The 23,474-nt window shown below is 35.6% G+C and overlaps 1 protein-coding gene across 1 annotated transcript in view; it reads left to right on the top strand.

The window, feature by feature from the left end:
- ANKRD20A1 (ankyrin repeat domain 20 family member A1) overlaps window positions 1–18,548 on the top strand; it is a 45,590-nt gene extending 27,042 nt beyond the window's left edge. The window contains 10 exon segments of the mRNA XM_055091870.2: window positions 3,016–3,043; window positions 3,130–3,163; window positions 3,166–3,201; window positions 9,143–9,161; window positions 9,163–9,196; window positions 13,241–13,404; window positions 14,770–14,876; window positions 14,879–14,949; window positions 16,136–16,952; window positions 16,955–18,548. Coding sequence (XP_054947845.1) covers window positions 3,016–3,043; window positions 3,130–3,163; window positions 3,166–3,201; window positions 9,143–9,161; window positions 9,163–9,196; window positions 13,241–13,404; window positions 14,770–14,876; window positions 14,879–14,949; window positions 16,136–16,952; window positions 16,955–17,106 — 1,462 coding nt within the window. The 3' untranslated portion in view covers window positions 17,107–18,548.
- The last annotated feature ends 4,926 nt before the right edge of the window (window positions 18,549–23,474 follow it).

Below are 23,474 nucleotides of genomic sequence, written 5' to 3'. Positions count from 1 at the left end.
AGCAGCTGCCCCGTCTGAGAAGTGAGGAGCCCCTCCGCCGGGCAGCCGCCCCCTCTGAGAAGTGAGGAGACCCTCCGCCCGGCAGCCACCCCATCTGAGAAGTGAGGAGACCCTCCGCCCGGCAGCCGCCCCGTCTGAGAAGTGAGGAGCCCCTCTGCCCGGCAGCCACCCCGTCTGGGAAGTGAGGAGCATCTCCGCCTGGCAGCCACCCCGTCCGGGAGGGAGGTGGGGGGTCAGCCCCCGCCCGGCCAGCCGCCCCGTCCGGGAGGGAGGTGGGGGCTCACCTCCGCCCGGCCGCCACCCCGTCCAGGAGGTGGGGGGCGCCTCTGCCCGGCCACCCCCTCTGGGAAGTGAGGAGCCCCTCTGCCCGGCCACCACCCCGTCTGGGAGGTGTAACCAACAGCTCATTGAGAATGGGCCATGATGACCATGGCGGTTTTGCAGAATAGAAAAGGGGGAAAGGTGGGGAAAGGATAGAGAAGTCAGATTGTTGCTGTGTCTGTGTGGAGAGAGGTAGACATGGGAGACCTCATTTTGTTCTGTACTAAGAAAAATTCTTCTGCCTTGGGATGCTGTTGATATATGACCTTACCCCCAACCGCGTGCTCTCTGAAACATGTGCTGTGTCCACTCAGGGTTAAATGGATTAAGGGCGGTGCAAGATGTGCTTTGTTAAACAGATGCTTGAAGGCAGCAGACTCATTAAGAGTCATCACCACTCCCTAATCTCAAGTACCCTGGGACACAAACACTGCGGAAGGCCGCAGGGTCCTCTGCCTAGGAAAATCAGAGACCTTTGTTCACTTGTTTATCTGCTGACCTTCCCTCCACTATTGTCCCATGACCCTGCCAAATCCCCCTCTGCGAGAAACACCCAAGAATGATCAATAAAAAAAAAAAATGCAAAAAAAAAAAAAAAGAAATAGGAAGGAAGATAAAATGAGCTTCCAGTACCAAAATGTGTCATATAATTACAGTAACATTTTCCTTCTCTTGCTGTCATCCTCACTACTGGGGAGGCATTAAGGATTGAGGTAATTTACCACACAGACCTGTGTTTTATCTACCATAGATGAACATCACTGTAAATGGTCAGCCATGGATGGCTATAATTTGTTTTTATAGAAAATGTAACTGCATAGGATAGTATCATATTAACATAATTGAAAAGAATAGTTTTGGGTGATTTATGGAGAATAAATTAATTAAAGAAAGTATTGCCTGATTAAAAGTTCATTAGAAACATTATGGCTTATAATGTAGTATTAAATTCAGGTACATAATAGGGAAGAAATTGAGGCTAGGCCAAAAAGGCCAATGAGGGTAAACCAATATGGAAGCACATCAGTGTAGAACAGGGCATTCAAATTGTCATGAATTCGTTGAGGAGCTTCTGGAAAGTGCACATTCTGACTCAGCAGGTATGGGAGTCTGCATTTATCATGAGCACTCAGGTGATGTTGGTGCTGGTCCTTGGACACAGCTCTGAATAGCAGGGGAATAGCCTTCCTTTAGAGACATCTGGAAAAAGAACCACTGGAGAGCAATTTAAAAAATAACAGAATCCAGTGAAAGCTTTAATTTCCTTTTATTTCTGAGCATGATTCTAGCCACAGGGGAAGGAAAATGAGATGAAAAAAGAGAGATTACAAGTGCATACTACTGCTGAATGCAGATGAAAAAAGTGGTAACAATTATCCATAAAAAGCAGTTAGGAAGGGAAGCATTAGAAAGACAGCTCTAAAAATCACTTTTTCAAAGGAAGAGGAATTGTGAAAGGACACAGAAGGAGGAAAGAAAGACACTTGCTGGGGTCTTGGAAGTTAAAGCCAAGTAAACTTGAGACAACTCACTTCCAGTTGCTTCAGTATATGCCCAGTCTCACAAAAGAGGTTATTGCTGTGGAGAGTACTGGAAGCAGGAGGGAGTGCTAGAGTTGGGGTCAACCACAGCAGCTCATTTCACTTGATAACTGTCAGGCCTCAGAGAGAGAAATTTCACTGACATAAGTGAATAAGATGCGATTAAGTTGCATATAGATGCTTTGGCTAATTTTTTTTGAGACAGCCAGTTCTTTGATACGATAACTGTTTTATAAAAGTCCTTTACAGTGTAAGATAATATACCAAACTTAGTTAATTTTAGAAGCAATCATAAAATTCATTCTGTGAATACCAAAATTCTCATTTTCAATAAATACTGCACTGATTTTGAATTATAAATATGTATTCATATCCAGTAAGTCTGTGGTCATTCAGTGTTTTCTTTTTTGATAAATATTTTGATATTGGAAGCTTATTCAACATGGTTTATTTGATGTGTTTTATGGACCACCTTGCATGAGTGGATCAAGGAGCTCTAATTCAAGGCCAAATGAGGGGATAGGAGAAATGTAGGTTTTGCAGTAGCCCATGTGATCATGGGGAAAATGTGTAGTTTGATTAGCTGTTATTTCATAAGTGTGTATCCTAGCTGATCAATATAGAACACTTTCTTTGATGAGAGGTGAATCACACATTCACCTGAACTCTCATCCCAACTGTGTATTTCCTCAGTGACAAGACAAGGGGAATTTATTTGTGCTGTGCTGGCAGCAATGCCTCTGTTGTGCCGAGGTAAAATACTCTGTACATTCACCATCAGCTTTGACATTGATCCCATCAGGTTTGATTTTCTCCTCTGTTTAATGGTCCCTTTTCTCCTCATCAGTCCACATGTTCACAGTGATATCCATGCTTTTCTATTTTAGGTATAGGCATTTGAAACATAATCTCACTACTGAAATATAAACTGTGCATTTTAGGAATCCTATATTCCTATTTTCCTCATTGTGTTTCTGTCATGTTGCTGTCCTAGGCAATGAAAAGAAGAAGCCAAGAAGAAAGCTCAAAACCTTAAGTAATTATTTTTATAGCCAGGCATGAGAATTCAGCTCGATAGTAACACTGCAGGAATGTTTGGTTGGCCCTGTCATGCTTACATATAATTGATGACATATCCCCTTTGCTTTGTAAGGCCTCCTGCAAAACATCCTTCCTTGAAGGTAATTAATTAATTTTTGAATCACTAACTCCATGTTGTATAAAATATATATGATTTATGAATCATTTTCTCTTAAAACCCATTCAGCCTAGCACTGATGTGGAAGATCCTGCTGTGAAAGGAGAGTACAAAGAAAGAATGTACAGACATTGAGAGCAGGTACATTTAATGGAATACTGGAAATAAGTACATTCAATGATTGGATGTACTCATATTATTCTTATTCCTAATTCTATTTGTTCAAAATTGAATGGAAGACATTGACATAAATGTTATTGTTGGTATCCATATTTGAATAAAAACAAATTTAGAAGCATAGAAAAGATTTTAAAAATATAAGCTTTAACTCAGATGTTTCTGTTTTAATGTTTTGAATAGCATGAAGTTTTCAGTATAAAATTTTCGTCCTTGTCAGGGATTCAAAGCAGTGAATTTTGAGACTCTTAAGATATTTCCAGAGTTAACTGTTAGTTGGAGTTCTGATCTTTACCTAGAGGAAAGCTTTACTTATTAACATGTCAGTTTCTGTTTTAACTTCAGAGGCTTGCTGCTAGTGTTATTACACTGATGATCTGAAGCCAATCAGATGTTCTAATGAGCAAGACTGTGTGTGTAGGTGTATATATAGGTGTGTGTATGTGTGTGTTTGTGGCATCTTTGACTATTACAAATGACGAAAGTAATGATTCGTTTATGACTGGCAGACACAGTCTTTTAAAATGGTGATTTTGAGCCTTTTTGGTGTTAAAGTTTTTAAAACATAATTGCATAGAAGCTACCAACATCATAAGTTGGTTGTTTTTCATTTCAATGTCCTTTCAAAATCTGTAACTATATTGTAATGCTCAGAAATAATATGCAGAATTTTTTGTGTCCTAAAATGGTATGTGAGTGGTTATACACTTTACATACCCTTCTGCCACTTTCTTTGGCGTATTTTGTATTATATTTTCCACATGTATCCACATTGATATGATTATCTCTGGTTTAATTCATTTTACACTGTTCATTGTATTCCCTTATACCACTTTACCACATTTAGTTAGACTCTCCTGTTGCTGATAAATGAAGAAAGAAAAATAAAAATAATGTCAGATTAAGAGGGCTTTTCTTTAATCAGTTTGTATCTATTAGCATTTACTATATGAGAGTTTAAAGCTGAAAAGTTCAGAATACAAGCATGCACCACCATATTTTATAAATGCCCTTAGAACTATGACTTATGAGCCTTTAGCCTATGAAGTTAGGACAATTCATTTCTCTGAAGAAGAATGCTGTGCTGTTCTCAGAAAAGAAAACTGAAAGTAGCAATTGATATTGTCTTATTTGACCTCTTGGACATCCTTGAATGAAACTGCAACTCCATGGTTACTCGGATCAAAATTCAGAACTAATGTTTTGAACAATATAGTTTGTGAATGTCCAGTGATCATGAGCCCTTGATGGGGAAATGACATTTCAAGTTTCACTTTTGCCTTTTTTGATCTTTTCCTTGACTTGTCTTAAAAGCTTAAATTCAACTGTTTTATTTTTACAGAAACCAGGAATATAACTTTTAAAATATATGTCTGTCCTGTCTCACGGTGTTGTGTACTCTTCAGATCTTGTGTGAACTTAGACTTATATGGGAACAATTACGTTTTTTGCTTGTTTGTTTGTGTTTTTGAGACAGAGTCTTGCTCTGTCACCAAGGCTGGAGTGCATTGGCTCAGTCTTGGCTCATTACCACCTCTGCCTCTCGGGTTCAAGCAATTCTCCTGACTCAGCCCCTCGAGTAGCTTATACTACATGCACGTGCTACCATACTCTGTTAATTTTTCTATTTTTAGTAGAGATGGGGTTTCACCATGTTGGCCAGGCTGCTCTCGAACTCCTGACCTCAGGTGATCTGCCCACCTTGGCTTGCCAATGTGCTGGGATTACAGGTGAAAGCCACTGTGCCAGCTACAAATAAGATTTTTAAGGCTATTATATTTTATACAATTCTTTGGTCTATGTGAATTCTGAAGGTATTCATGAATTGAGGGAAGATTATCTCAGTTTAATGAAAGCAGTTTTTAATTTAACGTATATTCATTAAAAATTTTTTTGAAGTTTTTGTCTCTAGTACACAGAAACACACAATAATGTCATGGGTATTTTACCTTAATGTGTTTATGCACAAACTTAGTTATTCAAATATTTTCTTATCCCTGGAGAATCTTAATTACTAATAAAAAAATTTCTCATGGAAAACAACATATATAATAGAGATGGTTGAGTGATAGAAAGTAAATTGTAGTAGATAACAGAAGCTTAGAACAAGTTAAGTAAACTTGTCTGAGTTAATGGCAATTACAGGACTTTTAAAATATATTAGACTATGTGAGAGTAGTGCATTTGTGGGGTAGAGGACAACATGGTACTGCTTCAGTGAAGAAATAACTTTTACACCTTATTACAATTTGTATTATTATTTACATTCTAATAAATAAAAACTTTATTTTCAGATATTTTACATTATGTTTCTACTAGTTGAACCATCAATAGTAAGACTTTTCAAAGATTTGGGAAGTTGTGAGTTGATGATAAATATCTATATCACCATCAGTGATCAAAAAATCAGACAGCAACTACTACAGACTTTGGACACGTGAACTTCATATTTAAAGAAAGGATTAATCTTGGAGCTGTATTTTATCAGGGAATTATACTCTTCATTACCTGTGTGAATCGCAGTTATTAGAGTAGAAAGAGAGCAAAGAAGGGAAAGAAGCATAGAAAATTTTATTCTAGATTACCTCATTTGGCTTCATGCTACCATAGTTCTGACATTTAAAAAGTCATTTTGTGGTCAAATGTACTTTGTGTTTACTCCCCTTATGCAGCCTACAACCAAACAGAATGCTTCTTAGCAAGGCATTTGTATTCTTTCCTTAAGGAAAGCAACATAAAAATAACAAAGAGAATGAGGAGAAATAGTGATTTCATTGAGATTGGTATTTAACATAAATTTGAGTGCGGGTACCATGATTATATTTAGAATTTTGGGACTGGATGGGAAAACCAGCTAGACATCTACAGATTTGCTACTCAAACACAATGTGTCTTTGTTTTATTTTTACATCTATAATTTTGCAATTATTAGGTATAACTGTATGCAGTGTCACTAAAAATACCTTCCAAAACCAAATATTAAATAATGCCTATGGCTTTCTGTTTTATAGTGTTGATTTTCCCAATATTAATGGGAACCATTGAGCATTTGCCTTGTGGTGCCTTCTCAGCTGTATTCACACATTCCATCACCTTGTCTTAATGGATAATCATGCACTATGAGTATGCATTTTCAGAAAAGCTGTGTCATTTAAAGATAACACAGGAGCATCAAATTTAATTCTGCTAGGATGCCTGGTCTACTGATTAACTGCAGCTAATATGGGGTCTACTTCACATCCAAGTTAAATTCAGTGCCCTTAATCAGTCATATGATGAGGTCAACAGTAATAAATTATGCAATATTTTTTCACCCACCCCTATAGTTTTAATTTCTTTTTCCCCTTATGTCTCTGTTTAACATTTTGTTTTGCAAAACATGATGATAATCTTCTAGAGTAGTGAGGACAAACTATAAATCCAAAGTTTCTTATGTTTGCTCTATTTTCTCATGAGCTTGGCAGATCCAGGAAACAGAACTTTTAAAACAAAATCCCCATATGTTGCTGGGTGCGGTGGCTAGTGCCTGTAATCCCAGCACTTTGAGAGGCTGAGGCGGGCAGATAACCTGAGGTTGGGAGTTTGAGACCAGCCTGACCAACATGGAGAAACCCATCTCTACTAAAAACACAAAATTAGCTGTTCATGGTGGCACATGCCTGTAATTCCAGCTACTTGGGAGGCTGAGGCAGGAGAATCGCTTGAACCCAGGAGGCAGAGGTTGCCATGAGCAGAGATCACACCACTGCACTTCAGACTGGGCAGGAAGAGTGAGACTCCATCTCAAACAACAACCACCACAACCACAACAACCACCACAGAACCCAAATGCATTTCCTTGGCACAGTAAAACTGAAACAGAAAAAGTGTAAAGTAAATACAAGTAACTGAAAGAGTTTATGTATATTATTTTACTTCTCATTTGATAACATTTGTAAAGTAATGAGCAGAGTGTATTTCTCCAGGGACCCAGATATATACATTTATTCATTCAATAGAAATTCATTCTTATAATGGCCACTGATACCTATATCCTAAATATTTCTGAAAACATCTCCTCAGGCCTGCATCATCTTTGCAACATTGCCTTATATTTTATCTTTGTTCATTGATTTATATGCCTCAGAATTTTATGCTCCTCACAGTATTTAGAGTGAATTATCCTTAATGCAAATAGATCTGTGAACCACTCTTGAATACCTAATGTCTAAGCATCTTAAGGGTTTATATAACGATTTCAGAAACTGACTTCTGGGTTGGGCACGGTGGCTCATGTCTGTGATCCCAGCACTTTGGGAGGCTGAGGCAAGTGGATCATTTGAGGTCAGGAGTTCAGGACCAGCCTGGCCAACAAGGTGAAACCCCAACTCTAATAAAATACAAAAATTAGCAGGCGGTAGTGGCACGTGCCTGTAATCTCAGCTACTCAGGAGGCTGAGGCAGGAGAATTACTTGAACCTGGGAGGCTGGGTTGCAGTGAGCTGAGATCATGCCACTGCCCTCCAGTCTGGGAGACAGAGTATGACCTTGTCCCAAAAAAGAAAAGAAAAGGAAACTGATTTCTGCCCAAATCTCCATCTGTATCCCTTTCCCCATCTGCCTTTTTCTCTGGAATTACTGAGCTGCTGGTAAGGGCCCCCTCACCATTCCTCTTCTGCAGAGAAATACATACTCTCTTGGAGGCTTCTCTTCCTCTCTTGTTGCTGCCTGGCATGTGCTCACCCTTTCCTGCCCTCTGCCTCGCTTAATCTGGCTAACCTCACTCTCTAAGTCTCAGCTCATGCATGATCTTTAGGAAAGCCATCCCTGACAGCTTCTATTTTCCTTCCTTTTACCCCAGTGCCTAACACTTAGCAGGAACTCAATAACTAATTATTTAGCAAAATTAAGACTGTTTATACAAAGATGATTCAAAAGATTGTCCTCTACAGTCTAGCAGCAAAGGGGGTCAACATGTAAAGACATGATGTGCAGTTCAGGTGGTAAAATGACACTAGAAAAATTGACAAGGTACTAAGGGACCCCAACGAAGCAGACACCTGTGTGTGTGGAGAAAGATAGCTAGAATGAAGGAAGATTTCACATAGCATTCTGAGCCTTTATTTTTTTCCTCTTTTTGGAGACAAGTTCTTACTCTATCACCCAGGATGGAGTGCAATGGCATGATTGAGACTCACTGAAACCTCAGACTCCTGGGCTTGAGGGATCTTCTCACCTAAGCTTCTTGAGTAGCTGGGACAACAGGAACATATCACCATACCTGTCTAACTTTTTGTAGAGTCAAGGTTACCTATGGTTCCCAGGCTTGTCTTAAACTCTTGGCCTTGAGCAATTCTCCCATTTTGGCCTTCCAAAGTGCTGGGATTACAGGTGTGAGCTATTATGCCCAGCCTACTTTCTGAGTCTTAAAAGATGAAAATAAATTTTTCAGAATAGCAGGGGAAAACATTTGTGATGTAAAAAATGAGGTGAACACTAATTGAGGTATAAAGAACAATAATTTTGCAAATTATTAGTAACTGCCAACTCAGTGTCTTGTTAAAAAGATACTGTTATGAAGTATAGTAAAGCATTACATTGTATATTTTGACTGTATTTCAAATTTCTGTTTTGTTTCCAACAGTTTTGTTGACTTATGTTGGGTGGAATAATTTGTGAGTGACCCTGAGATTTTGCATGGCTTGAATCTGGTGATATCTAGTGTCTCCCCAAGTGGTTTGTTGAAGTTTTGGATAATTAGAAGTATTTCTTACAGAAGTAAATATTTCAGTAAACATTGTTTCATTCAAACTCTCAAAATATAAAATACAAAGAAATGTTATTCTCTATTTATTTTTATAAAGATTATAGTCTTTATCTAACTCTTCTTAGTTCATTTGAACTAAATCAATGAATTTGTCAACAGAACAAACCTTGCCAGTGGCTTAGGTGTGAAAGAAGTGAAAAGAAGCAACCACAGGTATATGAAAATTTAAGTTCTTGTTTAATATTATGTTTTTTTTTTGCTTTACTAACAAAGCATAGTCCAAATGACATCACCTTTTAGACTATAGCTTTAGAATCCAATAGATCATAATTTTATATTTAATTTTTAAAACATTTTAACCATTTATGAAACTTAAGATATTCTTACTATCTAGTAACTTTAGTTATTCTAGTAATTCTTAGTATCTCTAGTAACTCATAGCTGTCTTTACCCTTGGAATTGAGGCAAGAAATTTTCAGAATTATCTTGCTGTTTTATTTGTATAACCTTACTCATAATACACAAGGTAACATGAAGTATTGGGTCATATTACTGAGGAATAGAAATTATGAACAGTTTAACCACAATGGCCACTGAGTTAAACTAGTGTTAAAGGAGTCATCATTGCCAGTGCTTCAAAAGGTGCAGTTTTATATTGCTGGTCACCAGTGCCAAGGTTAAAGATTTATTCTCTTTCGTGGTCACCAGTTGACTTCTCTGTCTGTGTTCAGGCAGTGAATGGGGTCATAAAAGTCAATGCAGTTGCCTATTAAGAGAATCCTACCTTGCAGAATGGGACCTTTGGTGTCAGGGTGTGAATAATAACTGTATTTCCACATAAATACATAGTAAATATTACTAAAATTTAAAAAATCCAAACCCTGTCACTATTGGAACTTAAAATATATTAGAAGTGGATATAAGCAGAAATTCTATCTAGATACATAACACTATCATAGTATATCATTTGAATTAGAATTTAAAAGTTTGCTTCTCTTTCTTATTAGTGTTCAGTTTAGCTCTTAATAATTTAGTGTTTGCCGAGTGCTCTAGTTCATCTTCAGAAATAAACATGCACTGTAGGGGCTCACTCTTTCTAATATGCTGAGGTAAAGTCTTTGTAAGAGAGGAAGCTTTTATAATACTACCTATCATCTTTGAATTCATTTCTGGTAGATTTTACACAAATGCATTGTTTAGTCCAAACAGACACTGAGAGTTCAGCTTGCTGGTTCATGTTTCTGTCCTATGTTAAGCCAAGGCAAATTATTTTTCACTTTTTAGTTACAATCCCATAATTTAAGAGTAGCAACACATAGATTAAGTTTCACAGTTAAATTTTAATTATTTTCTAATATTTCTTTGTTTATACTTGATTAAAGCTAATTTTAAAACATGCACTCTGACAGAAAAGATATCTGAGAAACAAAACAAGCAAATTTGTTTTCCATTTTGCACCTGCACCCCCCAAAAAAAGTCTCAAGAACCAGAACAGGGTAAGAATTGTGATAAAGGGAATCTATGTATATATTCATGACTTTATTTAAAATTCATTACAAACAAGTTCAAGCTGAATATTGGTAAAAGTTCTGAAAACTCCAAAATTACTGCTTGCCCTGAGGAAGAGCTCCTACATAGTAACTCTAAAGAAGGATGAACAAAAAAGGAGTGCCCTCTAATCTGATGAATCATGTCCCTGATTGTGAGGAGAAAAATGTATCTGGAGGGTCTAGCTCTGTGGCAGTCCAGGCAGTGCCTGAACAGAGGAAGCCCATGTCAAATGTCTTTTTATTCCATTCACACTCCAGGTCCCTGAAATACACTTACCAGTCATCTTCTAAGCTTCATTTAAATTAAAATAAATCAGACTATAAAAATGATAACAAACCAGACACATAGCTTGTTTCTAACACAGATGATGAAAATTTTTGTTATGATATAGAAACTGAAAAAGTAAGGAACCCAGTAATTATGATTGAAATGAAAGGTGATTAAGAGTTTGACATGCAAATGGAAAAATATATAAACCCAAATACCACTAATTGGAAATTAGACATTAGGCATTGGTCTCAGTCTAGAGATCCAGAAAGTCTTTTTGATTTGTGGTTTACCCACCCCAAAGAAATGAAGCATATGATTCAGGTAGAAAGCCACAGTATTTCTGCTGCTACAGATACTTATAAAAACAGAAAACCAACACAGTACTTATTCCAGAAGCCACTGTATGACAATCCCAGTGTTAATAACTACAAAAGCATGAATCTTGAATTATAAAATGCGGGTTATTCTTTGCCACATAGTGAGAGAACATCAAAAATATAGCTAGAAGACTTACAGCAAGATATTCCAAGGGCACTAACATAGCACATGTATACATATGTAACAAACCTGCACATTGTGCACATGTACCAGAACTTAAAGTATAATAATAGTAAAAAGAATGAGGTAGGCATGTTACAAGTAGAGTTCCTGGCTTTGGAGAAAGAGAAAGTCCAACTTCAAAAAGACAGAGGTTCACTTGCTGCTTCTTTTTTCTCTTTATCAATTATTTGATTTAGTCAAATTTTCTATTCAAGAAAATCTCATGTGTACAGTTACAGCGGGGTTTTCTAAATGTGTAATTATGTGTCAAAGTAGATTAGTCCTGCTATCTAAACATCGGTTCTGGAGAATGTTCTCATAATGTTTCTTCATTAATCAACCTAAGTCTCACTCTCAGTCTTCCAAGTGGCATATGAGCTGGGAAACTTATTCAGCCATATACCATGTGACCTTATGAACCAGATCAACATAAAGAAATTGCTAAAGAAATAAGCTTTAGATTCTAGATTCTTTTTTCTGTATTCATTTAGAGATGAATTACATTTATTTAATGATAGAATGGGAATACAATGGGAGGGAAGCAATGACTGAGATGAGCCACAAATACACGTCTAGCCTTGAGAGTTGCAATGAATATTCCCAGCCAAATGAGTCTGTTTAATGTGTTTTCATGCATGCAAGTTTATCTGCTTAGCTCAAACTGTTTGAATTTATAGTTCCATCATGGTTATTTCCAATATTTTGAAAACAAATATATACTTCCACATATTTTAAAAAATCACCACTCCAATATTTCTGTTGAATCAGACCTTACATTATGTTGTTTAATAAAGTATGGTAAGTTTTGGCATGTATGATTTTTATCATGTAAGAAGCATAATTTCTTAGCTAAAAATTTAACCTTTGACTCTTTAGTAGAAAGCTGAGTTCTGTACATTGTGTTCTAAAGATAGACAAAATCTAGAGATTTTCTTCTTTCAAAGTAAAAGCAGATGAGGCCTTTTTCCACCCTCTGAGGTGTTAAATTGCTTTGCTCAAGTTAGACTTTTAACATATCTGCCTAATTTGATAAATTTATCTGGTAATTTATGTAATTCAGCAATATGGAATTGTATCATGTTATTTGGTGCCATGAAATGCTAGGGAATGCCACCTCAAGAGCTCTGGATGAAACATTTCATATGTCTTGGTTGGTTTGACTCCCATTTTCAGTAGATAATGGGGCTAAAGTAGATAACTGTACCGTATGTTTTCCACCTATAAACGTTTGTGGTAATTGAATGTGAAGTCCGGGAAGCATCTCGTTTTCCAGAATTCTGCACTAGAAACTCAGCAGTTTCACTCTGCTTCTTGTGTTGTGGCAAACATTGGTTCCCATAGTTGAGGGAGAATTTTCACTTTTTTGATATCCCAGGATTCAAAAAAAAAAAAAAAAAAAAGAGATAAAAGGCAGTGGGGAAAAGAATAGCTCAGTGCAGAAAAGGGAAAACTTCTTTACTGTTCCTGAAGCCCCACAAGGTCACATCCTCTTAATCTGGCTATTTCATGTAAAATCCAGGTGGCAATGACAGAAGATATATATTATGCCTGTGTCTTTTTATTTCTCTGTTTCTGCCAGTCAGATAGCATAAACATTTATATCAGATAGCAAAGAGTGGATGTGAATAAAAGCACAAAATGGAGAAGAGTCCTTTTTGAAATTTTGGAAAATTCTTCCATTTACTCAAACAGAAATGAGCAGACTTGACAAAAATTTCAATGACAAAATGATGAGTATCTTATAATTATTATGTATAATGATAAAATTAAAGTAAGCACAAAATACTTTTATCATTAAAATGGTGATAGTTAACCTGAATCAAGTGAAAAAATCAGGGAAAAAGTTTTTTTTATTGAATAAAACAATAATTATTATTCATATTAATTTTATTAAAGGTCAAAGAAGGAAATAATACAAATAAAAGTGAAAAAATACAACTATCAGAAAATGTATGTCATAGTACATCTTCTGCTGCTGCTGACAGATTAACCAAAGAAAGAAAGATTGGGAAAATGTATCCTCAGCAATTTCCCAAGAAACTGAAGGAAGAGCATGATAGGTAAGTAAGCCTATAGCAGTGTGTGTTTTTTTTTTTTTTTTTAAATGGAGTTTCTCTCTTGTTGCCCAAGCTGGAGTGCAATGGTGTGTTCTCACCTCACTGCACCCTATGCATACTGGATTCAAGTGATTCTCCTGACTCAGCCTCCCTAGTACCTGAGATTACAGGCATGTGCCACCATGCCCAGCTAATTTTTTGTATTTTTAGTAGAAATGAGGTTTCACCATGTTATCCAGGCTTGTCTCGAACTCCTGACCTCAGGTATTCTGCCCACCTCGGCCTCCCAAACTGCTGGGTTTACAGGAGTGAGCCACCATGCCTGGCCATCTATAGCAGTATTTCTCAGCAAATAATTGTCATTGTGCTATAAACTAATTCAAAATTGGACTAATGTTCATTATTATTAACAAGTTTTATAGTTTTACCAGGGATATTTAGCCCTGCCTGGTAATCAGAAAAATGAAAATTAACATAAAATAACATATATTTTGTAAAGTCATGCTGATATTGAAAAAGTAATTCCTACCATTGAAAATGTGAGGAAAAAGGCACTCTCATACACTGTTGGTATATGAAATTGGTAAATTATTTCTGAAGGGTAACTTAGTGCTGTTTATCAAAATTTCAAATAACCTGACATCCCTTTAACTCAACAACTCCACTTCTGGGACTAGATTTCACAGGAAAACATAACTTGTGTAAACATACACACACTTATTAAGGGCATTAATTATATATTACACATAATGAACAATAGCTTAATAAACATATATATGTAATAAGAAGGTGAATTGGAAGTATTAAGAAAGAATTAGAAAAAGTGTGGGGTAACAGATGTTAGACTCTTTAGCCTAGTTTTAGATGACAATCATCTGCAGATATAGTTTGTGTGAGATACATCTTACTCTGTAAATCATTTGAAGAGACACCTGCAATATTTCATAGAGATGAAAATTTATTTCTAGTGAACTTATATGCTTGTCAATAAATAGTAACTTTAAAAATTTAGTTGATTGTAAATGACCTTTTCTAATCAGGTAGTAATTATGACTGTGTGATTTGAAAAGGTAATTTTGAACTTCTAACTATACTGAATTATTTCCAGTATCCTTTTTTATAATACATACTAGAGTGACTAGTAATAAAAACTGTAGCAGAATATTCTTTCCTTACTACTTTTCAAGTATATGCATTAGTTTGAAGATGTTGAAGTGAGAAATTAAATATCTGAGAACTACAAAGGAAAAATAATCCAGAACATAGAAATTTTATTAGGATGATAAAGAGCATCTGCAGAGGTAGATCACAGGATGATCTCTTTATTTTTTAACAAATGAATTTTAAGATAAATGTCTTTATCTGCAGATGCATCTTAAGACAAGAAAATGAAGAAAAAACAAATGTTAACATGCTGTAGAAAAAAAATAGAGAAGAATTAGAAAGGAAAGAGAAACAACATAAGAAAGAAGTTGAAGCAAACAACTTGAACCAACTGTTCAATCACTAGAGATGAAACCGAAGACTGCAAGAAATACTCCAAATCAGGTAAATCAATCTTTGGTAAAAATTCTATATTTTAAATTTTATTTTATCAATGTTACTTATAATATCCTCTTGATTTAATATACAATATTTAGGTCTAAAACAAAGCAGAAATGTTATCTCATTTTTGAAAAATGAATGATGACAATTACAGGTACAATTATTAATATTTATTATAAATCTTGGCATCCACATAGGATATTATTTTATTACAAAGAGCTTTTGAAAACAATAATGTGACATAATATATACTTAGTGATAACATATTGATAAAGATTTTGTTCCCAGTAAAATGGTTCCTTGTACTTCCCCCTATTTCATATTGATTACTGTACCTAATACTATAAAGAGGAAACAAATTATTGCAATCACAAATAATCTCATGATATTCTAAGAAGAGCTCTATAAATTTTATCTTATTTACCATTGGTGTTTTGAAATAAAAGTTTTCTTTCATATTGATATATTTACACCACAGAAGTAACTGTGATCTGTCAGAGAACTAGAAGTAGAGTCAGAAGTCCTGGGGAAAATCCTGTAGCTTGCTTATATTTTTAACATTTCTTTTTCAAAATTGTGGTAACTAGATGACTTCATCAATGAATGTATATAGGAGTGACTAGTATAATGTCTAGATTTATGATTTAGTAAATGTAATTCTTACAACTGACTATAAAAGTGTTAAAAGAGTCAAATTGAAATAGAATGTTATCAGTGAAATAGAACTGTAATAACTCCTCTGGGAAATTTTATCTGTCCAAATATGTGTGAACTAAGGTTCTTACTGTAGGGTGGTGTATGGGTTAGATATCAAAGTGTAAATGCAATTTTTTGATATATTTTAATTTAGTCAAATTTGTCAATGCTTTAATTTATGCTTTTCAGTTTGTTGTAATTCAGGGAAAGGCTTATCCAATTCTGAAATTCTTAAAAATTCTCTGGTGTGTGTGTGTGTGTGTGTGTGTGTGTTTACTTTTATAAATTCATTGACTTTAAATAAATTTCTGAACTTTTTGTAATTTATGCTCTATAAGGTTCAAAGTTTTGCTTCAACTTTTTCTCCAGTTGGATATTCACTTACAGTAACCTTTTTAGTGTATGGATGTGCAGGTTATTCTTTAACTTCAGAGGTAATCATGATATGTTATTTTATTGAGTACTAGCTAAAACTTTCTTTTGTTTTATTTAGGATTTTCATAATCATGAAGAAATGAAAGATCTGATGGATGAAAATTGCATTTTGAAGACAGATATTTCTATACTGAGACAGGAAATATGCTCAATGAAAAATGACAACCTGGAAAAAGAAAATAAATATCTTAAGGACGTTAAAATTGTTAAAAAAACAAATGCTGCCCTTGAAAAGTATATAAAACTCAATGAGGAATTGATAACAAAAACAGCATTCTGGTATCAACAAGAGCTTAATGATGTCAAAGCTGAGAATACAGGGCTCATTTCTGAACTGTTGAAGGAAGAAGAAAGCAACAAAAGACCGGAAGCTGAAACTGAATCTTATCAGTCTAGACTGGCTGCTACTATAAGTAAACACAGTGAAAGTGTGAAAACAGAAAGAAACCTAAAACTTGCTTTAGAGAGAACGCAAGATATTTCCGTACAAGTAAAAATGAGTTCTGATATTTCCGAAGTAGAAGATAAGAATGAGTTTCTTACTGAACAACTTTCTAAAACACAAAATAAATTCAGTACCTTAAAAGGTAAGTTCCGTAAGACAAGAGATACTCTCAGAAAAAAGTCATTGGCTTCAGAAACTGTACAAAACGACCTAAGCCAAACACAGCAGCAAATAAAGGAAATGAAAGAGATGTATCAAAATGCAGAAGCTAAAGTGAGTAATTCCACTGGAAAGTGGAGCTGTGTAGAAGAGAGGATATGTCAACTCCAACATGAAAATCTGTGCATTGAACAGCAACTAGATGATGTTCATCAGAAAGAGTATCATAAAGAGATAGTAACTAATATCCAAAGAGGCTTTATTGAGAGTGGAAAGACCTCGTGCTAGAAGAGAAAAATAAGAAGCTAATGAATGAATGTGATCATTTAAAAGAAAGTCTCTTTCAATATGAGAGAGAGAAAGCAGAAAGAGTAGTAAGTATCAAGGAAGATAAATATTTTCAAACTTCTAGAAAGAAAATTTAAACATTTGGTTCTGGATACATGTTGAACTTAGTTGAATATAAAAATCAATAGATTAAAAAGTGTGTTTACCATACTGTATAATTGCATTTACATGAAGCATCCAGAAAAATAAACGTATAGGGACAAAAAGTAGATTAATGTTTGCAAAGGGCTGGGACTGGAAGCTGGTAGTGACTGCTAATGGGCGTGAGGGATCTTGCAGTGATGGAAATGCTGTAAAGTTGGATTGTAGAGATGGCTGCACAACTCAGTAAATGGACTAAAAATCTTTTAACTTTAAGTTAAAACAGATACATTCTATAGTATGTAAACTATATTTCAACAAAGCTGTTTTAATAAAAAAAGGAAAAATGTGTTTACTATATCAGCTTAGAAACATGCCTCATTTCTAGGAAATAAAAGGTAGAGGTGAGAGATGATTTACTTTGAGAAAAGACATTGTGTCACCTATGAAATTTTATTAGGCACAGAGTCATATTTTAAGGTAGATAGTTCTGTACTGCTGAAATAATAATTTTAATGACTTTATGTTGCCACATGTTAAGACCATAATGTAGGTATGAATGGAAATGTTTACACCTGAAATGAGTATTTTCAAATTAAAATTTAATTAAGTGATTTTCTTTGACACTTAATTGTAGATTTCCCAGATGAACTGAAGTGTATTGCTGTGTCTTGTAATACCTTGCTTTAAGTAGCTTTTTATGTATTTTTGTTGGTATATCTTTGTTATTATTCATATTAATTTAAAAAATTTTAAAATATGTCAAATTACGTATTTTTAAGACTACGTAATGTTTTAAAGGCACCTACTTGTCATAAAATCATAATTTAGGATAAATGTGGTAATAATTAGCAAAAATATATTTGGTTTAGTCTTCCCACTGGTATTTATTGTTTACTTTGACTATGTTAATAATTAGCTCATAATTTTTATTGCGAGGCTCAATGAGTATCATTGGAATATAATTTTGTTCAGTACAAAGATACTTGTAGTTGCCTGTGATTTATGAGTTAGGCATTAGATCCCCATTTTCAGACTGAGCGGTGGCAGGCTTCAAGTACAGTGGGAATGGAGTAATTACAGGTGGGAGTTGTAGGAGCTTTGAAGTCAGAGAGGGAGGTAGAGGCCTGTTTACCTAGGGCCTCAAATGCTATTGGAATTTTACTTTTATTCTGAGATAGGAATCTGTTGGAAGGATTTGAACAGGTGATTGAATATGTCAGGAACTTTGAGGTTGAGTTGAGCTTCTAAGGTGATTGAATGGTGGGATGAATCTGTTGTGTAAGTAAGAGAATAACAATTTGGCAGGAAGAGAACATATTCTGCATCCCTCACTGAATTCAGTAATAAATAAAAATGTGTACATGTGATTAAAAGAAGGTGAATTGATATGTGTGGTGATAATTTTCAAAGTAGGTATGTTAGAGTTAAATATTATTAACATAATTTAATAATAAGGCAATTTATAAAATCAGTAACAAAAATATTTTCTCAGGTAGTTGTGAGACAACTTCAACAAGAAGCAGCTGACAGCCTAAAAAAATTAACTATGTTATAGTCTCCACTGGAAGGTATATCACATTATCACATTAATTTGGATGAGACACAGGCCCCAAAGAAGAAATTATTTCAAGTGAAAAGTCAAGTATGTATGGAATTTAACATGTCAACTCTTATTCTGTATCTAGTTGAATTATATAACGTGTTTTAGGATACTAATTTTGGCAGAAGCTTGATTTTTTAGTTTCATTACAAAGAATTATTTCCATTTTACTATCTTTATAATGTACTTATTTTTTTTATATTGTGACTTTCATTCTACCATTTTGAAAAACCATAGCATACCTTTTCTGTTACAACATGTACCCTTGGAAAAGTTGAGAATTATACATCATTCCTCATAGAAAACTGACTTTTTTCCTGTTAAAACAGTATTTTTAGGTAAATTTGTATTGCTCTGATGAGGCAGGCCAGATTAAATCAGAGGAGAATGTTTCTTGGAAAGTTCCAGAAAATTGTCTTGTTTCTTCACTTTTGTGAATGGACACAGAATCTGTGTCTATTTATTTCACAGATTGTAGGTTAACTTGTACAGAAAGGCCATTATACCATTCTTTGAAATGTGCATGTTTTAGGTTAATTTACAAACTATTTGAAAATTTAGGCATTTTCTTTATTTATCTTTTATTTATAATATACTATAAAACTCTAGAAATATTTAGATTTGATATAGCATGTACATCAAAAATTGAGAGTTGAGAAAATTATCTTGATCCTGCCTTTGGATTTTCAAAACAGTTTCACTGAGATATCATTCACATTTCAGAGAGTTCAACCATTTAAAATGTACAACTCAGTATCTATTAGTATATTCACAGCATTTTCATCACCCTGAAAAGCAACCCCACATCTCCTAGGCATGACTGCAGCCTTCCTCCATGTCCCTCCACCTACCCCTGTTGTAGGCAACCACCATCTATCTACTTTTGTCTCCATATGTTTGCCTGTTCTGCATATTTCATATACATAGAGTTATACAATATGTAGTCCTTTGTGACTGGCTTTATCACTTAGCATAGTGTTTTCAGAATTCATGCATGTTTTAGCACACATTGGTAGTTTATTTCTTCTTATAGTTAAATGATATTCTATTCCATGGCTATACTGGTTTTCCATTCATTCATCGGTTGATGGACCTTTAGGTTAGTTTCCACTTTTTAGCTCTTATGAAAAATGCTGCTGCGAACATTCACTTACAGGTTATTATGTGGACATGGGTTTTTATTTCTCTGCCATTGGACTTTATCCTCAGAGTTAATTGGGCAGATTTCAGCACTTGTCTTGCTCATGCTATTCTTTCTGCCTTCTCAGTTTCTGTTCATCTAGCCTCATTCACTCAGACGTGGCAATTTGTTTTCATGAAGCTTTCTCTGACTGTTCTCTCATTGACCTTATGTGTTAGCAATCGTTGTCTAGTCTGTGCAGAAAAACTTAGTCCTTAATTTTACATGGCTTTTATTTTTTTATGGAAGATAATTTTCTCTCATTATAAATTTGCTTAATGGGGGAATAATATATAATATGTATGCCACCTATCCTTGCATACATTGAAAATATTTTAGCTTAGAAGTTTGTAGCATACAATTCAATACTTTGTACCTTACCAATTATTTCTTCTTTGAGACCTTGACACAGTAAGGTTTATATACTAAGTGTAATGTTAGTAATTAAATATCAAATCTAAACTAATTAGTCTAATACAGGAGACGCGTTCAATCACATGTTTATGTTTTTCTCTCTATGAAAAAGAATCTAAATCAGCCTTTTTTCACTATGCAGCAGGACTGTGTTTCTGGACTGCTACCAGTTTGTCAGCTGAACAGTTCTGGCTGCAGCTTCTCTGATGAAGGATAGCACAGCCCCTCACTCTCAGTGCTCAGCAGAGTGCTTGTGAAGGCAACACCACAGCAACAGTTGCTCAGAGGGAACGGATTCAGGAGCCTTGATTTAGCAATAGAGTCCTGGGCTTTCAGCTCAGTGTCTTTAGCCTGTCTTTGCTGGTCATGTCAGTTATGTACTATTCAATCCAGGAGGTGCTGTTTACATTGTAGTACATATATAGTCATTGCCTAATCAGTCATACAGAGAGAAAAGTAAGTTATAAATTATGTCCCCCATTTGCTGCAACTCTCAGTGGTAAGAATGATTCAGAGCAGCTATAGGAGAGTACTTCCATTGGCATGCCACCTGCCTAACATACACAATTTTGTTAAGATATATAATAAAATTATTATGCTAATAGCAAATATTTTATGTAGCTCACTATGTTCTATGTAGTCTTCTAAGTGCTTCATGTTAGTCCCCAGTTAAACACCAGGTTTGGAAATGCTGAGGCAGGAGGATCGCTTGAGCCCATGAGTTTGAGAGCAGCCAGAGCAATATAGTGAGACCCTGTCCCTAAAAAACAACAAAAAAAATTTTTTAAACACTTAGCTGAGGCATGGTGGGGCATGCCTGTAGTCCCAGCTACACTGGGAGGCTGTGGTAGGAGGGTCGTTTGAGCTTGGAATATTGAGGCTGTAGTGAATGGTGATCAAGCCACTGCACTCCAGCCTGGGTAACAGAGGGAGACTCTGTCTCATAAATCAAACGTTTTGTATAGATTCCCATAGAAGTGAGTTAGGCATCAATCATAGAATTATTAGCCACTTTGGTGTCTACCTTGGGAGTAAAACATATAATAAGGGGCAGCTTTAAACCATCTCAATCAATAACCTCCAACTTCTTGAGAAGGTTCTTATTTCATGAATTTCTAAACAAGAGACTACCTAGATTAAGACATTTGGTGGACACCATTTTGAGATGAAGAATCTTGAGTGAGAAGAAGGGAGATCTCTACTTACTGAAGCTTCCCAATGACATAGTTAAGTGTTCCCCAAAAGAAACTTTAGAACAAGAATTTCATCGTGCCATATCTCTATGAAAAGGAATTTCTCTAAAAGAAAACAAAGGCAAACAAGTGATAATCTGATTCTCATGGGAAAGTTTTCATCATAAAAGAAAAAGAGTGCTGGTTGCCGTGGCTCACGTCTGTAATCCCAACAGTTTGGGAGGCTGAGGTGGGTGGATTACCTGAGGTCAGAAGTTCAAAAACAGCCTGGCCAACATGGTGAAACCCTGTCTCTACTGAAAATACAAAAATTAGCCAGGTGTGGTGGTGTGCACCTGTAGTCCCAGCTACTTGGGAGGCCGAGGCAGGAGAATCACTTGAACCCAGGAGGTGGGAGTTGCAGTAAGCCGAGATGGTGCCACTGCACTCCAGGCTAGATGACACAGTGTGACTCCATCTCAAAAAAAAAGAAAAAAAGAAAAACAAAAAAGGGACAAAGTATACTGGTCCAAAAAAGAAGAAAGCAAGAAAAAAAGGACAAAGTATATTGGTTACTATCATAACAGTGAGATAGTCCCTCTTTGAGATTAGAAAATAACAGTATACTCAAAGTAACATTAATGAGAACCAACATAAAATAGACAACATTCACTATCTACAAAAGTAATCTGCACCAATTAGCAATGTATGAGCATGTGGTTGAGAATATTGTCTATAATATGTATGTTAGAAGGAAGAGACCTCAAGAAAATGGTCAGAGTTGGAAATGTAGATTAGGGAATCTAGGTCAAAGTTTTGAGATTTTAGGAGTCCTGAGAGAATTTAAAAAGAGAAATAGCCACCAGGCGTGGTGGCCACACCTGTAATCCCAGCACTTTGGGAGGCCAAGGCAGGAAGATCATGAGGTCAGGAGTTCAAGACCAGTCTGGCCAACATAGTGAAACCCCGTCTCTACTAAAAATACAAAAAATTAGCTGGGCTTGGTAGCACATACCTGTAATCCTAGCTACTTGGGAGGCTGAGGCAGGAGAATCGCTTGAACCCACGAGGTGGAGGTTGCGTTGAGCCGAGATCATGCCACTGCACTCCAGACTGGGTGACAGTGGGAGACTCCATCTCAAAACAAAAAATGAAAACAAAACAAAACAAAAAAAAACAGAAAAGGATAGGACTAAAGAACAGAGGTTGCTAAATTTAGAAATGAAGCAGGATCAGAGGAATAGGAAGGGATAGGGCTAAAGAACAGAGGTCGCTGCATTTAGAAAGGAAGGGGGTCAGAGGAATAGAAAGGGATAGGGCTGAAGAATAGAGGTCGCTGCATTTAGAAATGAAGCTGAGTCAGGAATAGAAAGAGACAGGGCTGAAGAACAGAGGTTGCTGCATTTAGAAATGAAGTAGGGTCAGAGGAATAGAAAGGGATAGGGCTGAAGAACAGAGGTCGCTGCATTTAGAAAGGAAGCGGGGTCGGAGGAGCAGAGGGAGCATTTGGTCACTGCTCTGCTGAGCAAAGCAGGATAAAGTCCTCCATGACCCTTGGACTTCTATATTGGAATTATTAAAAATCAGATTTCAGAATAAAAAACACAATAAGTGATGAAAAATGGATTTCTGAATGAGATCATGTGTCATAGAGTCCAATGGAAGGGGAGAAACAGGATATTAGAAAAGCCACAAAAAGTAGACAAAAGTTGTTTTTGTTGATTATAGAAAAAATAAACTTTATTTAAAGAGAAATTGTTAAGAGAAAGGGAAAAACTGAAACCTATGGGCGAATACTTAGAATGACAGTATTTAGCTCAGCCTGAAGACGATGAGGATCAAAAATGTAATGGGAACTAGATAAGAGTTTTCTAAAAATTGTCTTAGTAAGATGTAATTTAAGAAAACGTGGAATATCTTAAACTATTAAAGACAATGTTTCTAAAGCATCTTTAAAAACTAAAATGTAAATATAACTACTCTTTTTTTTTACTA

Source organism: Pan paniscus, chromosome 11 (assembly GCF_029289425.2).
Source record: "Pan paniscus chromosome 11, NHGRI_mPanPan1-v2.0_pri, whole genome shotgun sequence".
NCBI lineage: Eukaryota > Metazoa > Chordata > Mammalia > Primates > Hominidae > Pan > Pan paniscus.
This window is presented reverse-complemented; position numbering and strand designations above follow the sequence as displayed.